This window comes from Perca flavescens, chromosome 7, assembly GCF_004354835.1.
Source record: "Perca flavescens isolate YP-PL-M2 chromosome 7, PFLA_1.0, whole genome shotgun sequence".
Lineage (NCBI taxonomy): Eukaryota > Metazoa > Chordata > Actinopteri > Perciformes > Percidae > Perca > Perca flavescens.
The window spans coordinates 18,305,574-18,330,530 of NC_041337.1; the positions used below are offsets into that span (position 1 = coordinate 18,305,574).

Sequence of the window (24,957 nt, forward strand, 5' to 3'; positions counted from 1 at the left end):
ATGAAGTTGTTGCACATGCCCATATAGTGTGCAGTCTATTTCCTTTACTGAACTTCACTACACAGCAGATATATGACTCAACTCAGCAGCACAGCATCTACATGTGCAGCTCAATGGAAGATGTGGCTTGTCAAGGTCTTCAGTGTCATATGTAAGTTTTTTAGGCAATTGCATTTCTTTTTTTGTGGTGTACCTAAGAGCACAAAGAACATTTTCATGTACATTGAAATGTGATTCCCACTTAACATGTATTGTAATTTGTTTTGACAGGTTTTACTGCTGTTTATGCAGCTCAGGGTCTTCAAGATGGTAAGAAACATGTTTAACAAAGTGACCAATATTACAATGTATTTATGTATATCTCATTGATTTAAAATAATGAATAATAATAATAATAATTTTGCCTTTTTATATTATTGAAAATGTAAAAACAAAACGTTGATGAGCAAAATACACATAATTAAATATTTAGTTTAGTTAACCTCTTTGATTGTGTAGTAAATGTACTGTTATTAAATGTTTTGCTTGTACTGAAGCAGGCAAAAACTATGTTTAGGAAGTAAAACACGAGGAAAGGTAACATGAGGAACATGAAGTACTTTGTTGTCATGAGTCTGAAACTTCCTAGATTTAGACACCTACTAGTGTAAAAAGTTCATATTTCAGTATTCTGTAGTTCCAACTATATGTTTTTAATGGCTATGTTTTTCTAAACTCTATTGTCCATCTAATGTCCCTGTATTATTCGATGCACTGTTCAGTAAGCTGTGTTTAAATTCATTACTTTAAAGGCAAGACTTATTTAAAATACTGCTGTACACTGCTTGTAATGGTTATTTTACTGGTAGTTAAAAATGAATCATCCTATGAAGTAAATTTGAGGTATGTTTTAGGTTCATTTGACATGGATGAGACAAGTTGACACAAGTGTTACATTGCGGTTACACTTTACTTGAAGGTATCTACATAAGAGTGACATGACACTGTCATGGATGTGTCATAAACATTATAAAAAAGTCATAAACATTTATGACATAATGCTAGTTAAAGTTAGGGTTAGAGTTAGGGTTAGGTTTGGGTTAAAACGCTCAGGGTTAGGGTTAGAGTTAGGGTCCATGTGTCATGACAGTGACAGTGTCTCTTATGTAGCTACTTTCAAGTAAAGTGTTACCTACATCGCAGTATGATATGTTCAGTAGTTCCATTGCAAACTAGAAAACGGGGACGTAGAATATAGTGCCGCACACTAATACTGGTGTAGGTGGAAGAACACTGTGATATGATTTTCACTATTGATTATTCTGCAGATTATTTCCCCAAATAATCAATTGATCATTTTGTTAAGAAAAGCAACAAATCTTCACTGTTGAGCTGGAACCAGTAAAATGTTTGGTGCTTTTGCTTGAAGAATGAATGAAAGTTAATCCATTATCAAAGTAGTTGCAGATTAATTTTCTGTTGATTGTTTCACTTCCTGAAATTAAGTCAGTACTTCAAAGAAAGAATATAGGTGATACATTTTATAAACAAATTCATCCATAATCATATATGTACATATTGATGATGAGTTTGGAAAGTAAAATCTACAAAGTTACATCTAAATGATATCTCTTTGACGGAAGGCTTTTTATCTTTGAATCAGCATGACACCTGTGAAATCACCATGGGCGTTGTCAAAAAGATTGTGCTTATTTTATTTTTTCCGTTAGTAGTGGTTTGTGACCGCAATTTGTCTCTCTGCCTTTTAGAAGAAGTCTGTTCAAATATGCATAATGAAACTGAACTTCTGAAATAACACATAATATTTATTCTATTTCACTAATATTTGTAAGCATGTGTCCTGAAATAATTCGTACTGCCATCTGTAATGTTATGTATTTTTAAACAACTAGCCCTTAGGAGATAGCATCAATTGTATTTATTTACATTTTAGTACTTCATGTGGTTCATTAATTCTTACAAGAAGCATGTAGTATAAGTAATTGAAATTGTACCGTTTTATTTCTCCTCTTTGATTAGCAAACAAGCCCAAACCCACTTTTATAGTAGTCTATAGGCTACTTTCATCTGTGAAACAGGGACGTTTAAATAATGATGCACTCAACATTTCTGTGTTCCTGTCTCATATTCTTTTCTGATGCAGTAAGATATTTTATTTGGGTTTTATCCTAAATTTCATTCTTTGCGCTGCATATTTTCAGACACACGTAGACCGACTCTGAAGCTGCTGAGTCCCTGGCAGGATTTTTTCGAAAAGGAGAGTGTGGAGTTTAGCTGTGAAGACGACAGCTATGACTGGAAGTTCACCTGGTACAGAAATGAAAAGAAGATTGAGGCGGATATGGACCAGAACCTGGAAGAAGATCAATCATATCTCAACATTTCCTCGGTCACTCGATCCTATCAAGGAGTCTATGCCTGCCAAGCTCTTCCCATGAATAATACTGGAAATAGCACTGGACTCAGTAACAAAGTTAATGTCACAGTTTATGGTGAGTTTTCATACCTCTGTATACATAAAGATTTCAGATTGATACCACTCTCATCTCTGTATGCTAAATATGAAGATACCACCAAAAGTCAGTTAATTTAGCACAAGAACTGGAAACATGGGAAACATATGACCTTGCTCTGCCCCAAAGGTAACAAAACCTGCCTACTAGCACCTCTAAGGCTCAATAATTAACATGTTATATCGTGTTTGTTTAATCCGTACAAAACTAAAAAAAAAAAAGTACACGTTGTGGTTTTACAGGGGATTATATACCAGATTATTTCTTGACATGGAGCAGTGATTTTCTGAAGTCTTATCAATGTGAAGTTGCCAGGCTGGTGGATTTTGTTATAGAGGCTAGTTGTTTTCCCCATGGAGGTTTTTATTGATAGCTTTTAAATATAATGCACAAAATACATTGCATCAACAGTACTAATTCAGAAAACAACAAAAAACCGGGGGCGGTTGTGGCTCAGGTGGTAGAACGGTTATCCAATCGGAAGGTCGGTGGTGGTTCAATCCCTGGCCCTGCAGTCTACATGTCGAAGTGTCCTTGATCAAGACACTGAACCCCAAATTGCTCCCTATGCTGCACCATCGGTGTGTAAATGTTTATTTGATGAGCATGTGGCACCTTGTATGGCAGCCTCAGCCACCAGTGTATGAATGTGTGTGAATGGTGCCTGTACTATGTTAAAGCCCTCTGAGTAGCTGTTAAGACTAAAAAAGAGCTATATAAATGCAGTCCATTTTTCAGAGTATTAAGAATCATAATAATTTTAGTGGTCATAATAGAGCTAAACAAGATTAAGAAAGTTAAGTACAAACAGTTAAGTACAAACATTGGACAATGAAAAATAAATAAAATACATAATAAATGATAATAAAACAAACAAAACCTCAATGGAGCTTGTACAGCCCAACAGGAGACTAAAATCTATACCCCTAGTCTATGGGAGGGAGCGGGGTTTTAGTCTGTCTACATAAGTAAATTAAAGAACCTGTCAGTTGAGCTTCTAAAAGTATACTTAATTTTTCTTTCTAGACTGAGAAACTGCACAGGATCTCTAATTCACTGAATATGTGATTGTGGTGATTGTGGCTTCCATTTTTACAGAAGTTTGAAATTGATTCATCAATTGTTATCCCCCTGTTGTCAGTTGGCGGTCAGGTCATATTTACTCTACACACACGAGAGTGAGACGAGAGAGATATCAATCTTCTCAACTCAAGAAAGTGAATAAGCATATGTCTCAAAATGGCAAACAATTATTACTTTTTGAATGTTAATATTCAACTTGACTAGCATATGCCTTCAATTTTGATGGTCAAATATTTATATATGATATATAGGTTGTGTGGTACAGTGTAGCAGTAATATGATGTTAACTGCCTTTTTCTTTAGATAAAACACCAAAACCAACAGTGAGCAAGGTTCCAGATTTTAACCTGATGTATGTTGGAGAAACAGTGAACTTCACTTGCAAAGTTGATGTGTCCTCTGGCTGGAAGTATCAGTGGTACAAAGATGGAAATGAACTTCCTGACACCAGCGAAACCATAAGCATCCATCTTGGTCTTTCTGGTAAGGCGGAATACTGGTGCAAGGCCACCAGAGGTGAAACAACATCAACAGACATCAGTGAGAAAATACAACAAGATGTTCTTGGTACGTAAAGACAGCAATAATGTATTATTTAAAGCATTGTGTTTAGGAAAATAAGGAATTTTTTCTTGTAGATGTGTAAGATGCTATCACTAAAGGCTAAAAATACCTCTCAAAGCTCTTGAATTCAGCGAATTCACATTTCTAGAGCATCTTGCTTCCGCTAAATTATGCATTTTCTGTTGAAACAGGATATTGTGGTGTAGCATAATGGAGGGAGGGATGGCTCGGAAGTGTACAGTACCATATGTACCTAGCAGTGTAATATCACTTGTAAAGGGATGATTTATTTAAGGGGAGGATTGTTGGCTAACAAAGTAATTTGTAATTATAATTTGCAGTTTTATATGTTAAGTTTTGTTTAGCAACGTTTATGACATTAACATCATTGTACGTGGATTCTCAGGTTGACTGGCCTGTCTTCACACATTGTAGATTTAATCAACTTTCATTTGATTTTTGATCTACAAGGCCTGGTGGTATGTTACTTGTTGCAGTCAATAAGGTTAGAAGTTTGTCATGAGACAAATTCAATGAGGATTTATTTATTTTTAAATGTGTTTACTATTTAAGTAGGTCTGACACCGTAAAGCTCAAAACTCTACTTTGTCCTCTTGAAACTTCATTGTTTAGATTTTTTGTATTGTTTGGTATGATATAAGCAGATGCTATAAGTAACCATACTGTATGGTGAACTTAAATACAATCATGTTATCTCTAAGGATATGAAAAGTAGCTGATGTGTTTCTCTCTTTAGAAATTCCCGTTCCATCTTTAAAGCTGGTAACACCGTGGTTGGATGTGTTCCCCACTGAGAGAGTGAAGTTGAGCTGTGGGATGGACGGCACCTCTAAATGGAATTACACGTGGTACAAAGACGGACTGGAGGTCCGAGCTGATGATGTTGTGTCTTTTGACTCGAATGGAGCTACTCTTTCCATCAGCTCTGCTTCAGCTGCACATGCAGGACAATATATCTGCAAGGGACACTTGAAAGACAGGTCTGTCAACAGAAACTCTAGTTCTGGACTTACTCTCAAAGTATATGGTGAGTTTTCTTTTTTTATAATTTGCATAAAAAAATATTTATTTTTGGGTGTCATTTTTAATAAGAATTGTTTTCTTCATTTCATTGGGGATTATGACAGGAGGTTGGGGTGGGATAAATATCTGTTACACACTGATGGCCACGGCATGTTTTCTTACCCTCAGATAAGAAACCCACTGTCATACTGACGCAGGATCCAGAGTACAAGGTGATGTTCCCTGGAGAGTCAGTCTCCTTTAGCTGTCACCTTAATGTCTCTACTGGATGGGAGTACCTGTGGTACAAAGATAGCGATCCACTTACCGTATCTGGAAACCAGTATCCAATCAGCTCAGTTGGAATAACAACTAAGGGGTCATATACATGCAGAGCAAAAAGAGGCAGTGATCAAGAATTCCTCACCGACTCCAGTCAGGCTGTACACCTTGAAGTTGAAGGTATGTTTCTGTTGACTTCCTCTAAACAGTTATTTATAGAATGCATTACGTTTTCCAGTTGTGTTTCTGCAGAGTATCTCTGGTCACTTATGATACTACTATCTGGCTGGTCATCTGCTTTTTTAAACAGTTTGATTATAACAACTGTTGATATTTCTTCTTTGTGTATTTAGGGAACAAGCCTAAGCCCTCGATGACTCAACAGCCAGATGTTAACAAGGTGTACACTGGAGAGTCAGTGTCCTTCGAATGTAAAGTTGAAATCTCGTCTGGTTGGGTGTATCACTGGTACAAAGATGGAACATCACTCCCAATCAACAACAATAGTTTTAACATCCATGATGCCACTTTATCAAACAATGGGACTTATGAGTGCATGGCCATAAGAGACAAAACAACGTACAGTACAGAGCACAGTGATTCATGGATCTTACGTGTATCTGGTGAGATAACGAAAATAACTTTGTGTTGAACTTTATTACAGGAATAATGCTGCCTTTGTCTGTTTTTGGATTTCATGCTATAAAATGTTGCGGTAAAAATCAAATGGAAAGAGGATATGTCTAAGGTTATTATAAAAGGGGCTAATGTGTCTGTGTCTCTCCAGAAATTCCCTGTTCCATCTTTAAAGGTGGTAACACCGTGGTTGGATGTGTTCCCCACTGAGAGTGTGAAGTTGAGCTGTGTGATGGACGGCACCTCTGACTGGACATATAGATGGTTCAAAGACAGACTGGAGGTCCAAGCTGATGATGTTTGCGTCTTTTGACTCGATTGAGCTACTCTTTCCATCAGCTCTGCTTCAGCTGCACATGCAGGACAATATATCTGCAAGGGACACCTGAAAGACAGGTCTGTCAACAGCAGCTCTAGTTCTGGACTTACTCTCAAAGTATATGGTGAGTTTTTTTTTTTTTTTTATTTGAAAATACTTATTTTGGGGGTAATTTTTAATAAGAATTGTTTTTCTTCATTTCATTGTGGATTAGGACAGGAGGTTGGGGTGGGATAAATATCTGTTACACACTGATGGCCACGGCATGTTTTCTTACCCTCAGATAAGAAACCCACTGTCATACTGACGCAGGATCCAGAGTACAAGGTGATGTTCCTGGAGAGTCAGTCTCCTTTAGCTGTCACCTTAATGTCTCTACTGGATGGGAGTACCTGTGGTACAAAGATAGCGATCCACTTACCGTATCTGGAAACCAGTATCCAATCAGCTCAGTTGGAATAACAACTAGGGGGTCATATACATGCAGAGCAAAAAGAGGCAGTGATCAAGAATTCCTCACCGACTCCAGTCAGGCTGTACACCTTGAAGTTGAAGGTATGTTTCTGTTGACTTCCTCTAAACAGTTATTTATAGAATGCATTACGTTTTCCAGTTGTGTTTCTGCAGAGTATCTCTGGTCACTTATGATACTACTATCTGGCTGGTCATCTGCTTTTTTAAACAGTTTGATTATAACAACTGTTGATATTTCTTCTTTGTGTATTTAGGGAACAAGCCTAAGCCCTCGATGACTCAACAGCCAGATGTTAACAAGGTGTACACTGGAGAGTCAGTGTCCTTCGAATGTAAAGTTGAAATCTCGTCTGGTTGGTTGTATCACTGGTACAAAGATGGAACATCACTCCCAATCAACAACAATAGTTTTAACATCCATGATGCCACTTTATCAAACAATGGGACTTATGAGTGCATGGCCATAAGAGACAAAACAACGTACAGTACAGAGCACAGTGATTCATGGATCTTACGTGTATCTGGTGAGATAACGAAAATAACTTTGTGTTGAACTTTATTACAGGAATAATGCTGCCTTTGTCTGTTTTTTGGATTTCATGCTATAAAATGTTGCGGTAAAAATCAAATGGAAAGAGGATATGTCTAAGGTTATTATAAAAGGGGCTAATGTGTCTGTGTCTCTCCAGAAATTCCCGTTCCATCTTTAAAGGTGGTAACACCGTGGTTGGATGTGTTCCCCACTGAGAGTGTGAAGTTGAGCTGTGTGATGGACGGCACCTCTGACTGGACATATAGATGGTTCAAAGACAGACTGGAGGTCCAAGCTGATGATGTTGCGTCTTTTGACTCGATTGGAGCTACTCTTTCCATCAGCTCTGCTTCAGCTGCACATGCAGGACAATATATCTGCAAGGGACACCTGAAAGACAGGTCTGTCAACAGCAGCTCTAGTTCTGGACTTACTCTCAAAGTATATGGTGAGTTTTCTTTTTTCTTTTTTTTATTTGAAAATACTTATTTTGGGGGGTAATTTTTAATAAGAATTGTTTTTCTTCATTTCATTGTGGATTAGGACAGGAGGTTGGGGTGGGATAAATATCTGTTACACACTGATGGCCACGGCATGTTTTCTTACCCTCAGATAAGAAACCCACTGTCATACTGACGCAGGATCCAGAGTACAAGGTGATGTTCCCTGGAGAGTCAGTCTCCTTTAGCTGTCACCTTAATGTCTCTACTGGATGGGAGTACCTGTGGTACAAAGATAGCGATCCACTTACCGTATCTGGAAACCAGTATCCAATCAGCTCAGTTGGAAAAACAAATAGGGGGTCATATACATGCAGAGCAAAAAGAGGCAGTGATCAAGAATTCCTCACCGACTCCAGTCAGGCTGTACACCTTGAAGTTGAAGGTATGTTTCTGTTGACTTCCTCTCTAAACAGTTATTTATAGAATGCATTACATTTTCCAGTTGTGTTTCTGCAGAGTATCTCTGGTCTATAATAAGACTTTGTCTTTACTTTGTTTTACAAACTGTAGCTCTATGAGCTTCAGAAATAGTTCAGTGAGATAAGCTGCTGGATATAAAATGAAGATCAGAGGTTGAGGGTTCAATTCTTCAACATACTATGACTTTTTTATAACTTTTTTCCACATGCTATACTATGACTTTTGTAGACATAATATACTATGACTTTTGTAGACATGCTATAGACTTTTTTTCTTACATACTATACTTATTACTTTTTTTGATTTTATATGATTTCTTTGTCTTTAGTAATATGCACGATAAATACAACTCTGAAATATACCTCCATGAAATTCACAAATTGCTCAGTGAGATAACCTGCTAGACATAAAATGGAGATTGGAAGATCAGTGTTCAATTCCTCAACATACAAGGACTTTTTTTGACATACTATACTATGACTTTTTTTCAATATATTATGACTTTTTTTTGACATACTACACTGACTTCTTTTCCGACATACTAAACTATGACCTTTTTTTGACATACTATACTATGACTTTTTATGACTTTCTTTTTCTTTTTATTTCTGTTGGTCATCATAATTAGGTACCAGGAAGTACAGGGCAAAACAACAACAATGAAAGAAAAAGAACAATTTCAGAATTTCATAAAAATCAGTATAATCAGAATTTCATCTCTACTTTTACATACTGTGCTTCCCTTAATACTTATTATTGAAAAATAATAATGGCTGTGAGTTTCTGTGTTGTTTTCTACTTGCTATGCTCTCCTGTCAGTCTCTGTGTCGCCCCTGCCTCTCTGTGTCTCTCTGTTTTCCCCCCTCCCCTCCTGCCTGCTAGCGGGTAAACCCCAAGGGGGTAACGTTCGCTTCAGAACTTGAACCTCCTATGGCGCCATTTTGATGCTACAAAGCGATCACCTCCCGTTAGCATTCCATTGACTGCCATTCATTTTGACGTCACTTGACAGCGAATAACTTGACAGCTGAAGCATTTAAAGACTCTATTTGTCCATTGTTTATTTCTAAAGAAACACAACAATGTATAAAAGGCTCCATTACCTTGTACCTCACGTTATGGCTCCGTAGCAGACGTTTTTGTAAAAATAGGCTAACAATTGTGTCACCTAGTAGAGGAATTACCGTATGGTTCAGGAGAAGCTTGGAGGCAGTTTCGACTTACATTAGCTGTTTAGGTTTAATTACTAATGTTAACTAGCATTTTAGTTGGCAATAATGAGCCTGTGCCCATGTTATCTCCTTACATATACTTACGCTCTCCGTCTCTGCAAGATTGGGAATGATTGAGATTTCTCTTGTCACAGCTACCAGAACACTTACAACTTTCAGACACATTGCTCACGTCACATTAGTTGTCTCTCTCAGTTGGATGCTGCGCAGTAAAGCAAGTGATCACCGGAAAAGTGCTTCTAATAGCCTTCACTGGTCTCCGTCCAGAGCAACGGGATCTATTGGTCCATTCTTATATGTCTATGGTAAACCCTGATGAACTTCCGGCAAATTTGAGATTTGCTCTGCAAGTCAGTCTGGCGAAGAGCCCGTTCAAACCCATTTCCAATGTCCCCAAAATGTCCCTCGTGAATTAACCTGCGCTGTCAGCTGTTTGGAAATTCTTCTGCGTGTGTGCAGAAGATAACAAGTTTGCAATATGCATCACCTGCAAGGAAAAAGTAGGGCGTGGGGACGACACCAAAAACCAAAATCAAATTTTTTTTTGGGATATTGGATGTGAAAAGTGTCACCCGGATCGTTGGTCTGATTGGATGAAGGGCTATCCAATGTGCCCAGAGGCATTTGAGCGGCGTCCGTTGGTGATGCCCCTTTGGAAAGAACTGTCAATGAACCTTTCCCAGACCCACTCTCAGCCAGGTGATTGCACACACCTGCTCGTGCCCGTATTCTGCTCCTTGGCCTCCACCTCCTCACAGCCCCTCTCCCTTACCTTTTTCCTTCATTCCCAATAAAACCTTTTGTTTAAACTGAGTTGTGCGTTTGGGTTCCGTTCTGTCACTCCCTGTAACAGAGATGTTTTTATGACATACTTTATACTATGACATTTTTATATAAATTTTCATGACATACCACACCATAACCTTTTTTATTACTTTTTATAGCATAGTATACTATGACTTTTTCTGAGATTTTTAATCACGTTTTTATAATTTTTTATGACTTTTTTCGAAATACTATACTATGACTTCTTTTTGAAATACTATACTATGACTTCTTTTTGAAATACTATACTATGACTTTTTTATGACTTTCTTTGACATACTATACTATGACTTTTTTATGACTTTTTTTGACATACTATACTTAGATTTTTTTTCGACATACTATGACTTTTTTTGACATACTATACTATGACTTTTTCGACATACTATACCTTTTTTTCCAACATATTATATTATGATTTATTTCGACATATTATACTTTTACTTTTTTATCACTTTTGTATGACTTTTCTTCTACATACTATACTGTCTTTTTATGACTTCATTGCTACATACTATATGAAAGGAGATAGACGTTTTTATAACATAATATATACTATGACATTTTTATAAACTTTTTATCACATTTTTATATTTTTTTATGACATACAATACTATGACATTTTTTGACAATACTATACTATGTTTGTATGACATTCAAAACTATGTTTTTGTAACATTTTTAATAACATAATATGACATTTTTTTCATGACATACTATATACGCTGATGTTTAATGATGTTTTTATTACATGTCTTTGACATATTATATTATATATTATTATTGTTTTATTACATTTTTATGACATACTATACTATGATGTTTTTATGACTTTAAAATGACATACTATACTATGACTTAATTAGTTTTCATGAGATTCGTATGACATACTATACTATGTTGTTTTATTACATTTTATGGTATACTATACTATGACTTTATTCTGACATACCATACTATGACATTTTTGTGACATACTTATAGTATGTGAAGTTTATACGGCAATCCTATACTATTATTTTTATGACATTTTTGGTCCCTGGTCTCTATCACACATTCAAATGCACATGCCATGATGGCTATTTGTTAAGAAGGAGCTCCTACATGACATCACTCCCTGAAGCATATCAAAGTTTTGTCTAACTATTACTTTTAAGTACACTGATAAGAGACAAAGTTTTTCTTCTTTGGGAGATTTTTTTTCTCATTCTGGTAAGGAAGTAGAGTTTCTGCATATAAAAATAGCCATTTAAAGCATCTAGTTAAAGGAGAGTCAGGCTGTGACACTTGACGTTAAGGGTAGGTTTTTGTTGACTATCCCACCTTTTTCTGAACTTGTTGAATGTGTTCATCACAGTTTTGATTGTGTTTCTACAGAACGCCCATTAGCAGATATAACTCTGTTAACTGGGTGGTCCGAGGTCTTCTCTACTGACAGCTTGGTACTCAGATGTAGGGTGCTAGAAAGCCAGGACGTATGGAACTACACATGGTAATACACATACAAAATATCAGTTAATACTATAGAGTAAAGTTTTCTAAATGCCTTTATGCGACTGTGTGGATTCTTACGTTTCTCACAGGTGGAAAGAGGGGCAACCAATCAATGTCTCTCTCTCTGAGAAATATACAGTCACACCGGAGAATAACCCTGAGCAGAGCCTGTACACCTGCCAGGGCAATCGCACAGGTAGACCATCTTACTCAAAAACCAGTGATTCGTTCAAGACCAAGAACCTTCGTAAGTATAACAGAGGTCTGGTAGTCGTACATTTTTACCCTGCAAATATTCTGTCTCATTTTCATTCTCTGTTTTTTTTTTTAAGTTTTGAAGAGGAGGGTGCTTCTTTCCATTTCTGGCTTTATCTTCTTTGCCATCATTGCCATTTTCATTGGATGCATTGTCCTCAGAGTCTTCCGCAAACCAGGTTTCCCTTTACTTTTTGTGATTTTTTGAATACATGGATTCTAAAAATCTGCATTATTAAATAAGCCATGATCATTATTATTATTATTATTATTATTATTATTATTATTATTATTATTATTATTATTATAATAGTCACAATATATCAATGAAAATGTGAAAACAATGTGACAATGTGATCACTTGTAGTAATAAACCTCTGGCTGCCCCGATTAAAAAAACAATGCAGCTGATCTCAGCTGATATACCGGTATATATACATAATCTAAAATGAACTTACAAAAGCCAAAATAACGTGACCAATTCTTTTTTTTAACAACATAGGTAATGGTGAAGACAAGCCAGAGGAGACAGAGCTGTTTCTCACCATGGCTCAGCTAAAGGACCGTGATGGTACGTTGACACCTCCTCCCATGGGTTGTGGTTTTGGTTGCTGCTTCCGCAATTGTTGCAGATACAGCCCCACCACTGATTCATTTCTGAGCTATTTTAGAATTTACCATATGTGAAACTACCTGCTGACATTTTCAAGTTAGATTCTGACTTTCAAAGTCTGCCCTTAGCCTTTAGTGCTCTTGTGTTAAAGTTCCTTCCTCCCTCGTGCAGATGCACCCTGTCCACTGGTTCAGTACATCACAGATGCAGAACTGAATGCTTCATCTAAACAAGGTAAAGAACCCACACATGAATAAAGCAGGTAATTCAAAAGTTGTATTACTAGTGTTTGAAAGTTCCCTGGATTTATCCCTCACTGACATATTTGCTTTTTTTTTTTTTTAAAACAATCACCTGCAGAAGCGGACGAGAATGGCATGATTTCTGGCGAAACAACCTCATTACCAATATCATCGCAGGAGGATCAAGGTAATAAAGTTTAATTAAAGAATGTACATTTTCAATTAAATATTTTCTCTGTGATGACAGGCACTGCGCCAATTTCTTTATAACTGAGATGCAATGTATTTCTAATCTATCTTTCCACATCTTGCCCTTCACGTCTTTCTAGCCGTGACGAGTGAGAGCCATGATACAACAGAAAACAACGGACTGGTTTCCTTTAAACAATGAGTCACTGTAGCTCTATTTGCCTCGGTTTAGCAGATAATAATAAGTCTATAGACCTACTACAGCACTGTGAGGCTTTAATGGGAATTACAAACAGAAACAGAATCTCGCTACTGTGCGATGCTTACCACCAGCGGGGCATCAAATTCAAAGTTTTGACTTTGCTAAATGAAGGTTGAGTAAATTCATTAAGATTCTTCCTCTGGAGACTGTACATGTTTTGTACCAAATTTAATGGGAATTAAAAGATATTGGTATATTGCACCCTGAACCAACAGACTGGCTGACACTGAACATTACTTGGTAGCACAATACTGTTAGAACTGTATATATTTAATTCACATCATTGTATTGATGAACTGTTAAAATATGAAACATTATTTATGTGAGCAGCATCAATCATATACATGGTTAGCTTTTATTGTTAGCAATTATTATATGCACTGTACATAAGTACTGATCTGCAGGATATGTTATTAATCCTCCTTAAGCAAACACCTGGGGCCAGATGTATAAATGATGTGTACGCACCAAAAACATGCGTACGCCTTTTGCCACACATCATTTAAATTATTGTGTTATTATATTGTGGTCTACACAGTGCTCTTAAAATTTCAATCAAAAGTGCATTCATAAACTTAATTTTAAACTATTTATGAGTAATGAATTGTTATCATTCTTTCTTTCTTTTTTTACATTTGAGCTATCATCGATGATCTTTTGATTTTATTGTGATTTGTGAAGCTCTTTGTAAAGTCTGTTTCAATATGAGAGCTACAAATTACTAAGATATATCCGCAATGATGTTTTAGAGGTGCATATACATGCTTATGCATATTTCTGTCTTTGTGTGTACTGTACACACTGTTTTAGTTGGGGGATTTGATGCATCTGGCCCCAGATGTGAGTAAATGTAAGTTAGTCTACTGTTATTGCTTTCTTCTTTAAAAATGATTATATTTTTCAACAGTAGGTGATTCTTCAGTAATGTCAATCAAGCATTTTGTGTCTCCCCATGAAATTATCAAAATAAAAATTACAAAATGTTGCCACGAGTGTTGATTCAAACTTATACTGATCTGCACCATCAGATGAGACTGCAAGAAACAAACGTTCAACCAGTGGAGATTTAACAACTAGGCCGATTTGTGGTACAGTCAGTGGGGAGATCTTGTCCATCGTGTGCACTTGCAACAAAAGACACAAGGGAAAGATGGTCATTATTGAGAACAAACTTTAAAATCCAAAAAGTATATAGGCCATATAACATACAGAATACTTACTGAATTACATCTACTTGAGGATATCAGCCAGTTTCTCCACATAGTAGTCATAGTTCTCCTGACAATCCTCCCAGGGTTCAAAGGTCAGGTCCTCCTTCTCCACATATGTTTCCCAAACATGTACGAAGTCAACCGGCTTCATCATCCGCAGTTTGCAGCCGGCGCTCACCAGAGCCCGGAGCCCTTCTACTATCTCTGGCTCCTCCCAGTCAAAGAGACGGGAGCAGAACATGCAGAGACGGACCTTCTTGCGCTGCTGGAGGATGTTGGCCAACTTGGCTGCACAAGCCGCACAAGGACTGGATGATACATACCATGTGACTTCATACTCTTGGGAAGCAATAGGGAGCACCTGGAAAGGAAAGATTATTGGAGGAGAAAAATTATCATATAGCATTATTACAAGAGAAAATGCTTGCAAACTAATAGATATTAGACCTCCCATGGGGTTCACGTGTGTGTTACATGATACTACGGTAATAAAGGCTTAGTGTGAGCGTTCATTACCATAGACTGTATATAAAGAGATAATTACCTGTTGAAAGAATGCTTCTTCAGCATGAGCCGTGGCATGTTCATCCTCCATATAACCTTTCAGTGGCTCTGTGCTACCTCCTGGTGTATCCACTCTAAAACACAGCAAGGTCTTGTTCCTCCCTGATGAGTACTCCACATTCCTGAACTGAAACTTAAAGTAGAACGGGCTCATCTGTTCCCTAGTGGAGATTGAAAGGGAGAGTTTACATAAATCTATTGTCTTTTGAATGAATAGCAAAGCATTTTTTTTTCTTAAAACACAGTACTAACAGTCATTATTGTTGCTTGTTAGGGCATGAAGGTTTTAGCAAGAAAGTAAAAAGGACAATCAAGTGTTATGTATCTATCAGCAGTGCTTTCAATGTTATCTGTCACCTTTAATCAGTGGGACAGTAACTGGCATTTCCTTGCCTGACAGAGAGCATGAGTCATTCATTTTCTGATGAATTTGTCAACCATCCAAGACACAAGAAAAGAGTGATGATAGTAAATCTTCAAAATAGACTATCATGACACAGTGAATACAATTTTAATGAGGCTACCACTGAGTAAACTATTTTTCGGCTATTTTTGGCTTTCACATCATCCCATGATCTATAGATGTACCGGACCCTTTGTGATTCAGCCACTGTACAAAGCACATACCCCTTCTGTCTTTCTTTATAACCCCATTGTTATACTGCATATGAATAGCCAGATGGATTTCACAAATAGATCTCTTATATCAAACAGCTAATACTCAAAGGACAGAGACAGGGGAACAGATGCTAGGCGGCAGAGTGATAGAGCAGGGGCCTGTATCTGTGTTGGCTCTGTGACTCATCACTATTCTTACCGCTGGGTCAGTAAGGATGGCAGTATCGTTTCTCAATAGAACATGCATTGGGAACAATACGACTTACAGAAAGACATGAAAAACTACTTTATATACTGTACAAAAGAAAACACCAAATAACCCAAAAGTGGATGTGTTAAAGAGCAAAACAGGTGTGTAAGTATGACATTAGAATTAACTCTTGTGGTGTATGTATTAACTCTTACTCACCCTGTGACAATCTCAAACGGTGGCAATTCTATGGGCTGAAACTCTCCATTTTCCTCACTGTTTATTGCCTCCGCTCCTATTGCGCCTCCACTTTCCCCATTCCTCTTCTCTTCATCCATCTTGGGCTGCTCGGGGGTCTTCTCTGGAGTCTTCTCTGGCTTTTTCACAAGTTTGTCAGGCTTTTTCACATTTTTCTCCTTCTCCTTTTCTTTGTCCTTCTCATCATTTGTTTTGTTTTCTACCTTCTTCTCTTTCCTCTTAACACTAACCCGGCTGTTTCTGTCGGCCATGATTTTGCGCAAGTGGGTGATAGTGTTAGAAAGAGAGGGAGAGAGAGCGAGAGAGAGATAGCTCAGGGTAAGTAGAGTGATAACCCTAGTGCATTCACAGAAATAGATCCTATTGTGTGCCGTGGTTGGAGTCACAACATGTGCATGTCTGGCCGGGGCAGGGATAGGTTAACACACTCCCCCTCTTTCCATGCAGTGGCTGTTAAAAGGCCAAAAGACAATACAATAGTCAGTGTCCATGGGTTGCATGATGAACTTAGGGACATATATCTTACACACTTCATACAGTCGCCAAATTAAGAAAGGAAACTACTATATTCTGTGTATAAATGTACAACCTCAAACAAAACGGGTGGCAGCTCATTAATCCGTCAGGCTTCAACTATCAACAGGTCAGCAACAGGCAGGTTATTAATAGTGATGCTTGGCTGTGTGTATAGGGTAACCAGGGGTCTCTTGATACTGAACACCAGTTTTGTTTTTGCCAACTCCAACCACGTCTTGCAGCCCATTAGGACTAAGCGATACACAAAGGTCAGTGTTGGGGCACCCCAAATAGAGAATTATTGGGAGCAGTGCAGTACATTCAATTACATTCAATTAAATTTTATTTATAGTATCAAATCATAACACAAGTTATCTCGAGACACTTTACAGATAGAGTAGGTCTAGACCACACTCTATAATTTACAAAGCCCCAACAATTACAGTAATTCCCTCAAGAGCAAGCAGTGCGACAGTGGCGAGGAAAAACTCCTTCTTGGGAAGAAACCTCGGACAGACCCAGGCTCTTGGTAGGCGGTGTCTGACGGTGCCGGTTGGGGATGCAATGAACAGTGGCAGCAATAGTCACATTAATAATGGAACAGTGACTTCAAATGGTAGTTGTAGTAGTTCATGTCATATCAGTGCGCTGCAGGGCGTTACAGGATGTAGCGTGGCCCAGCAGAGCATGGATGGACGTAGCAGGAAGCAGCAGGGTTCAGCAGGACGCAGCATGACATTGCAGGGCACCGCTAAGCTCAGCAGGGAGTGCAGCAGGACCACGGCGACAGCTGCGACCAAGATCTTGGTGCCAACGTTCTCCAAGGAAATACGCTGGGTGAAAAAACATAAGGACTCTGGGGAGTAAACTTCCCAGAAGCTAGGATTAATAACAAGCATTTCTTTCTATTACACAAATGGTAATAGAAAGGGAGAGGAGAGAGCAGCTCAGTGTGTCAAAGGAAGGAAGTCCCCCGGCAGTCTAGAACTATAACAGTGTAACGTAAGAGAGACAGGTCATAAGGAGAGGTAGCCTGTTCGGGCTTGAAACTCTACCCTGCCGGATCGGGCTGTGCTGGCCTGCCTCCCTCTACTTTTGTTATATTATTAATCTAACGACTATGAAGAGAAGCATGTGGGCCTGGTTAGGCGGACGCTGCAACTCCTCACTCCCTAACTATAAGCTTTATCAAATAGGAGAGTTTTAAGTTCATTCTTAAATGCGGTGACAGTTTCTGCCCCCCGAACCCAGATTGGGAGCTGGTTCCATAGGAGAGGAGCCTGATAACTGAAGGATCTGGCTCCCATTCTACTTTTTTTACATAGAAATACACACACTAACACCAATGTGTAAGAGAGTATTTGTCTCTGTGCAAGAGTAAAGTGTGGCCCAGTGTGCATGTGCCCGTGAACAATCAATCTATGAAATCCCCCTGCATCAATATAGTCCTCTGATGGGGCCATTGCGTGGGGGAGGGGAAAATTGGTTTTGTAAGAGTGTGTGTATTTTTTCGTCTATGTGCGGACAGAAAATGGCTTTCTGCACTGCAGATGTAATAACTTGAAGCATAAAGGGAGAGGGTGGGAGGGAGAGGGCAGTTCAATTACAATTTCCTTCCCTGCCTCAGTCTCACTCTCTGCCAAGTAATTCATTTCAGAGGCAATTACCAATAGGACCGCAGCCCAGCCTGCTCGACTAACTCGAATGGATGAGCTGTCACAGCCGAGGGGAGGGAGGGAGGGACACTTCAAGCTGCTCCACATACAACAACACACCCATGGGGATGAGCAAAAACACTTTTCAAAGCTAAACACGCTGACACATCCACACTGATATCTGGCAACACATCTAAATCCACAGATGTCCTCCGGTGATAATCATTAAGATCACAGCAATCTTTGCTAATTATGATCTATGAGGGAAATCTGATTGTATCGTACACAGACTAACACACTTCCTCTGAAGTGTTTTTAACTACAACAAAAACAGTAACACTGGGATGAAGTTGTTTGCGATCCGTGAACAAGACATGTAATCCTTGTGACAGTCTTTATAATCAGATCTATTGCAATTCCTTCATCTTCAAATCGATTTATACTGTTGTTCCTTATTAATCACAAAAAAGAATCAATGCATTGAAGAAGTTTGTCTGATGTAGCATTAGAGTACAAGAGTACAGTAGCTACACAGTTTCCTGCCATGTATTTTTTTGTAATTTAAAGTACTTTAGTAATAAGGCTTGTGAGCCTTGCTGGCTTTGAGAAAAGGACCGCGTAGGATGTGACTGCTGACTGCTTGCTGACTCAAATTTAACTGTAATGGAATTACATGCAATTACCCTGCCTCACCATTGGCACAGCCAAGAGGTAACAGAGTCCCTGAATAAAGGCAAACACACTGCAACGTTTCACAGTTACTCCTTCCAAGCGGTGCCCTGCAAAGTGTTTTCAAAATACTTCAGTGAGGTCAGATGAAGCAAAAGCCAATGTTGTGCCACATGCACACATCCTCTCCTAGTTTTACGGGGCAGAAACTGGGTCAAACCAATTTCAATTCTTAAAAGTTCAAAAGTAGAATTGGACATTGATTGAAAAAGCAAAGTAGTGCTGATAAAGAAAATGAAATGGTATTGACCTCTACTCTGACAGAGAATGTGAAGTTATAAAGGACTGGCAGAGGAAAATATGAATAAATTAGAGTAAAAAAAACAAGTTATATATGAGCAGATTTCAGCTATTCTCCAACTGCACACACCTCTGTGATAGGAAGTGAAACTTGTTTATTATGATGTCTCAGTGATAAGGAATACATACAAAGAGAGAGAAAAAAGAATAAATGGATGACATATTGTTTAGCAGCTGATGCCCTCCTTCAAAAACAACATCAAATGAATTAGTCACAACTTCTAGGGTTATTGTATACAACAGAATAAATCAGATGCTACAGAATGCAATTATCGACCATTTGGTTATCGTTGGTATGTCAGTGCACACAAACAAGCTATGTTTGGGGTTGGGAGGATAGAGAGTGGGGGCTTTGTGGTTTTGCGATTGTCTGAAGACCCTGACCAGGCAAAATAATGTCAAGGTAAATGCTTCAGTATTGATCTGCTTCTAGTCCCCTCGGTCCACAGCATGTGGTATAATTGTCCTTATGCAGGCTACATGGTAGAGACAGCAATCCACAACTACTGCAGTCTAAAAAACCTTAAGAAGGGAAACTGAGCCTTGGCTCTGAAACTCTGGGTAATTCATTCCATCTCACGTCAAATGATATGTAGTATGAGGACTATGTCATGTTGTTAGCTCAGTTTCCTTAGAGGGGAACAGAGGTCAGTATCCAAGAAGTAAGTAACATAACTGAAGGTACAAAGCCTTCTGTTGCTATTTAGGTAAAAGAAATGCTTGACTCCTAGCTTTAAGTCCATAGTAATCTGTAGTTTGCTTTGAGGTAGATGAGCGTCTCAAGGTTCTTTGGTAAGACGCGGCCTCTCTCTGGCCGCAGACAGCGCCCAGCAGTAGTGAAAATGCTCTCGACTACAGTGCCACAAGCAGGTATGGTAAATGCCCTCTTGGCTATCTGGGCAAGCAGAGGAAAGTCAATTGCTTTACGCCGCCAGTAATGCAAAGCCTCCTCGTCTGTGGGTTCCTCTCGTAGGTAGACGGCCAACTCCTGCTCTAGGCTCTTGGCCTGTGTTGTGGGTCTCTGCTTGATGAAAGAGAACAGCTTACAGGGCCGGGAAAACGAGGAGACCGGTGATGGAGCTGGGGCAGGAGGGGTCTGAGATTGAGGATGTAGGTCTGTGTTGGGCTCTATGGGGCTGGAGGCTGATGAATATTTGGACAACTCCTCTATGAGAACTTGTCTATGCCAGTCAGGGTTGCTGCTCCAAGTGAGCTTGAACTGGGGGTCCAGGGTGGTGGCAGTGATGTAGAGAGGGTCCTCCAGGACAGGGGCCAGCCGACGCTCTACAGCCTGGCTGAGGCCTGCCAGCAGAGAGGGGCAGTGGGGAGTCGACGTCTCAGAGAGATGCTTACGAAGGCCCAGAACACACGGCAGAGCCAGGCTGATGGACACATGTTTGTCTGTCTGTATGTCTGCCTGTCTGTCCCCTTGCACCATGTCCCAGGCCTCAGTGAAGGGCTCCAAAGTGTCAGTGAGCTCCCTCAGCAGGGCTCTCTCTGAACCACCCAGCGCCAGCTCCCCCGGACCACTCACCTCCTCCAGGAACTCCACTGAGTCCAGCAGCCGCCGAAGCACCTGCATCAAAAATTAAACAAAAAAATAAACTATATCATTTGAAACTATGGAAACACATTCTTGATTTTGTCATTACAAAAAACTAGCATTCCTCAGTGTAATAATATAAATCTAGCTAAAGAGCTACATAATCAGGTTATGAAATTGATTATCTTAAGGACACATACAGCATATTGGTAACACTTTATAATAACCTCCCTATTCAGCATTTAAAATCAGTACAAACCACTAATACTTAACTTATAACTAGGGCTGGGCAATATATCTATATTATATCGATATCGTGATATGAGATTGGATATCATCTTAGATTCTGGATATCGTAATATCGTGATATGACACAAGTGTTATCTGTCCCTGGTTTTAATGGCTGGATTACAGTAAAGTGATGTAATTTGTTTAACTCACCAGACTGTTCTAGCTTTTCTATTATTTACCTTTACCCACTTAGTTATTATATACACATTACTGATGATTATTTATAAAAAATCTCAATATTTTTTTGTATGCACCAATTGTCAACCCTACAATATCACCGCAATATCGATATTGAGGTATTTGGTCAACAATATCGTGATATTAGATTTCTTCCATATTGCCCAGCTCTACTTATAACACACTAGTTGCATCAGATATTGGGACATTTTTAAGTGTTAATGTGTATTAATGTATTTGTCACTATAACTCCTTGTGTGAAACCTCTGCTGCAACTGGTGATTGACAATATAATACAACATAACATAGTTTTAATCATTTAAAATATGTCATAAAAGTGTTGACATGCATTAATAAACACTTAAAAAGTCCTTATAACTTTATGTTTACGACTATATTATGGTGTGTTAAATAATAATACAGATTTTCAGAGACTTATTATAAATGCTAGGTAGGGGGGAGTTAAGGTGAAGTACAGCTTGTTTACTATACATACCCTAAGCTGAGCAGCCCAGTCTCTTGCTGCAGGAAGGGTATTTCCTGGTGCCCCCATGCTCAACCCAGGACCATCAAACACCTGGATAAGTTTCTCAGGTGGGACAACAGAGGTAACGTAGTTGTAGAAACAGGCAGCCTTGGCCAGTGTGGAAGTGACCTGTGGACAGGAGTGTAACCCCTCTCTGACACACTGTTCAAGGGAGCGAGAGAAACAGTCCACTCGACAAACACCCAGACCATGCTCCCACTCTCCTTCCTCTCCTCCGTCACCATGGCCATTCCTGATCCTTTCCTCCACATTGTTACCATTGTCCACCTCTTCTCCATCTTCTTCGTCTTGCCCGTTAGCGAGAGTAGGTGAAACCAGGAAACCAGGGAGACAACATGGCTTTACTGTTGTTGTTGATAGGAAAGGGTCCGCAACCACACAAAATGCTCTCCCTGACACCCCATGAGAGTGACATACTTCATCAAAATCTGAAAGCACGCGATTCCCAGAGCTGCCTCCAGTCAGGGGAAGGCACGCCAGGAGAGCTGAACACATCTGCCAATCAGATGTCAGAAAATGGCAGGTGACACCGAGGTACCTACAGAGAGAGAGAGAGAGAGAGAGAGAGAGAGAGAGAGAGAGAGAGAGAGAGAGAGAGAGAGAGAGAGAGAGAGAGAGAGAGAGAGAGGTGGACTCATCAGTGTGGGAATCAAACCAAGAGGGAATCATGTTGTTTTGGTTGATTTTACCTACTTACCCTGAAGTGGCTCCAGTTAAGCCCCTCCAGAGATCCAGGCTGAGACTGAGGGCGTGTGCTGAGGCCAGGGCCTGACGGGTTGCTAGCTGGGCCTGGTAGGTGTAGGCTGGGAGGAGCTGGCTCTGGATGTAATGCTGGGGCTCAGGAGTGTAACGTGGCTCCAGGAGCTGAAGCAGCTCTCTGAAACCTTGATTTTCCACTATGGACACTGGCTGCAGGTCACGCACAATCATCTTAGCTATAGCCTCAGAGATCAGAACCTGTTGCGACATACATCAACGTAAATTACCCTCATTATAGCAAATCATTTCATTGTAAATAATACATACATTAAAATAATAAATCATAACTTGTGGGATTTCATAAATAGCAGCTCGGTTATTTGCATCTCAAGCGATAATGGATTATAACACACACCTGACGTGGGTCATGTCTGTCAAACTTGGTCACCCCTCCTCCAGAGCCTCCTCCTACTCTTCCCTCAAGAGTTCCCATTCCTCCAACAACTCCTCCTCCTCCTCCTCCACCTCCCACTCGAGTACTGATGGGGAGAGTGTAGCGGGTGTTCCCTCCATTAGTGGTGAAACTGTGCAGGGAACCAGAGGAGTAACCTTCTCTCTTCATATCCTTCCTTTTCACAAAGTCATCATACATAGCCTGGTGTTTCCGCTGAATTGGAGAGACAGAGAGAGGGACAGCAATGTCATTAGTTGGCAGGTAGATTAGTTACTGTGTAGATGTAAACATCTCTACAAACTGCCGTTTTGACATCTGTGGAAGAGGATACAGTATGGTAGAGAAGCTGTCAGTTAAATAGCTGACACTGTGTGGTATACATAAAAAAGATGCTGTAGAGGTAGAGCAGCTGTTTCATCTGGTGCTCACAGAAATATTATAAGACTGAGAATAAGTACAAACGATAAAACATCTTGTTTTGAAATCTATACCTTAAGGTGCGTTACGAAGTTGGACGTGACACTTCGCTTCGCCTGGATCCTTGTACCACAAGCCTTGCAGTTGGACTCGATTTTGCCATTTTCACCTTCAAACACAATATTAAAGTAATCCAGAATAGACACCTTCGAAACTGACGCCATTAGAGCCCACAGTTGCTCTACTCCGAAGTAAAATCAACTTGCGATCAAGGACAATGTGAGTCTGAGGTATCAATCTCACCTCGCCTCTAATCATGAGCGCAGGCCAGCGTGTTTACTTCCCAATCCCGATAACACATAAAATGTTGCCAGTTGCGCAGACAAAAGGACATTTAATTCCAAGCAGGAGTAGCGTCGCTTGCACGTCCGAAATCGGCCACAATCTGGCTACACGGGCTGCTGCGGATGTCTCGAAACATCAATAATATAATCGTGAAGCTACATCCGTTGTTTCTGCGCTCCCATCCGTCGTTAGGACGCAAGTGAAGGGGAGGCAGTGCGCTGTGTTTCATGGAGGCATGTAGACAGTATTATAATTGGACCAGGAAGTACTTACAATAAACGGGAGTCTCGTTTCCCGTTTCGGCAGTTCCCGGTAATATTCGGCTGTCCCCAGTCAAGAGAAGGCAGGTTTCCTCTGATACAGCAGGCTTCATACAATGTAATTGCAATTTCAATTCTCACTTGCAATGAGAATTGGAATTAAGACTGGATTACGGTTTTGAGAATCGAGTTTAAAAAATACTTACATATTCAAACATTTAATTTAATTATGTATTTTTTTTTATATTTTGTTATTGATTATGTATAGGGTAAAACAGAATAGGCCTACACATATTACATAAAAGACAATTCATTCTCTATAAGGCCTCGTTTATTTAAGTCCTTATAACTGTTTACGACCATATTATGGTGTGTTAAATAATAATACAGAATTTATTAAGAGTCTTATTATAAATGCTAGGTAGGGGGGAGTTAAGGTGAAGTACTGCTTGTTTACTATACATACCCTAAGCTGAGCAGCCCAGTCTCTTGCTGCAGGAAGGGTATTTCCTGGTGCCCCCATGCTCAACCCAGGACCATCAAACACCTGGCTAAGTTTCTCAGGTGGGACAACAGAGGTAACGTAGTTGTAGAAACAGGCAGCCTTGGCCAGTGTGGAAGTGACCTGTGGACAGGAGCGTAATCCCTCTCTGACACACTGTTCAAGGGAGCGAGAGAAACAGTCCACTCGAAAAACACCCAGATCATGCTCCGACTCCTCC

General features: G+C 39.4%; 3 protein-coding genes and 1 long non-coding RNA gene across 5 annotated transcripts; 2 read left to right on the top strand and 2 right to left on the bottom strand.

The window, feature by feature from the left end:
* Positions 1 to 14,446, top strand: LOC114558529 (basement membrane-specific heparan sulfate proteoglycan core protein). Its single transcript, XM_028582589.1, has 18 exons — positions 1 to 151; positions 271 to 309; positions 2,202 to 2,492; positions 3,900 to 4,163; positions 4,918 to 5,208; positions 5,373 to 5,645; positions 5,819 to 6,088; positions 6,733 to 6,975; positions 7,149 to 7,418; positions 7,584 to 7,874; positions 8,039 to 8,311; positions 11,784 to 11,898; positions 11,990 to 12,147; positions 12,233 to 12,334; positions 12,658 to 12,726; positions 12,940 to 13,002; positions 13,129 to 13,197; positions 13,340 to 14,446. Exons 1-18 carry the CDS (start codon positions 73 to 75, stop codon positions 13,399 to 13,401), a joined length of 3,222 nt encoding a protein of 1,073 aa, XP_028438390.1. The 5' UTR covers positions 1 to 72; the 3' UTR covers positions 13,402 to 14,446.
* On the top strand, positions 6,430 to 6,747 carry LOC114558370 (uncharacterized). Its single transcript, XR_003692950.1, has 2 exons — positions 6,430 to 6,544; positions 6,704 to 6,747. It is a non-coding gene; the product is annotated as an uncharacterized LOC114558370 (long non-coding RNA).
* On the bottom strand, positions 13,613 to 16,662 carry apobec2b (apolipoprotein B mRNA editing enzyme, catalytic polypeptide-like 2b). Of its 2 annotated transcripts, none has more exons than XM_028582306.1 (4): positions 16,264 to 16,662; positions 15,217 to 15,397; positions 14,682 to 15,033; positions 13,613 to 14,589 (listed from the first exon to the last, which is right to left on the bottom strand). In XM_028582306.1, the coding sequence occupies exons 1-3, from the start codon at positions 16,551 to 16,553 to the stop codon at positions 14,692 to 14,694; spliced, it is 813 nt and encodes a 270-aa protein (XP_028438107.1). In that variant the 5' UTR covers positions 16,554 to 16,662; the 3' UTR covers positions 13,613 to 14,589; positions 14,682 to 14,691. The 2 variants fall into 2 exon arrangements, with proteins under 2 accessions (XP_028438107.1, XP_028438106.1); XM_028582305.1 differs by having other exon boundaries at positions 13,613 to 14,585; positions 16,264 to 16,660.
* Positions 16,663 to 19,580: 2,918 nt separating this feature from the next.
* si:dkey-109j17.5 (zinc finger BED domain-containing protein 4) lies at positions 19,581 to 24,202 on the bottom strand. The gene is made up of 5 exons (XM_028582281.1): positions 23,705 to 24,202; positions 23,175 to 23,426; positions 22,758 to 23,017; positions 22,010 to 22,598; positions 19,581 to 21,078 (listed from the first exon to the last, which is right to left on the bottom strand). Exons 1-5 carry the CDS (start codon positions 23,852 to 23,854, stop codon positions 20,236 to 20,238), a joined length of 2,094 nt encoding a protein of 697 aa, XP_028438082.1. The 5' UTR covers positions 23,855 to 24,202; the 3' UTR covers positions 19,581 to 20,235.
* Positions 24,203 to 24,957: the final 755 nt, after the last annotated feature.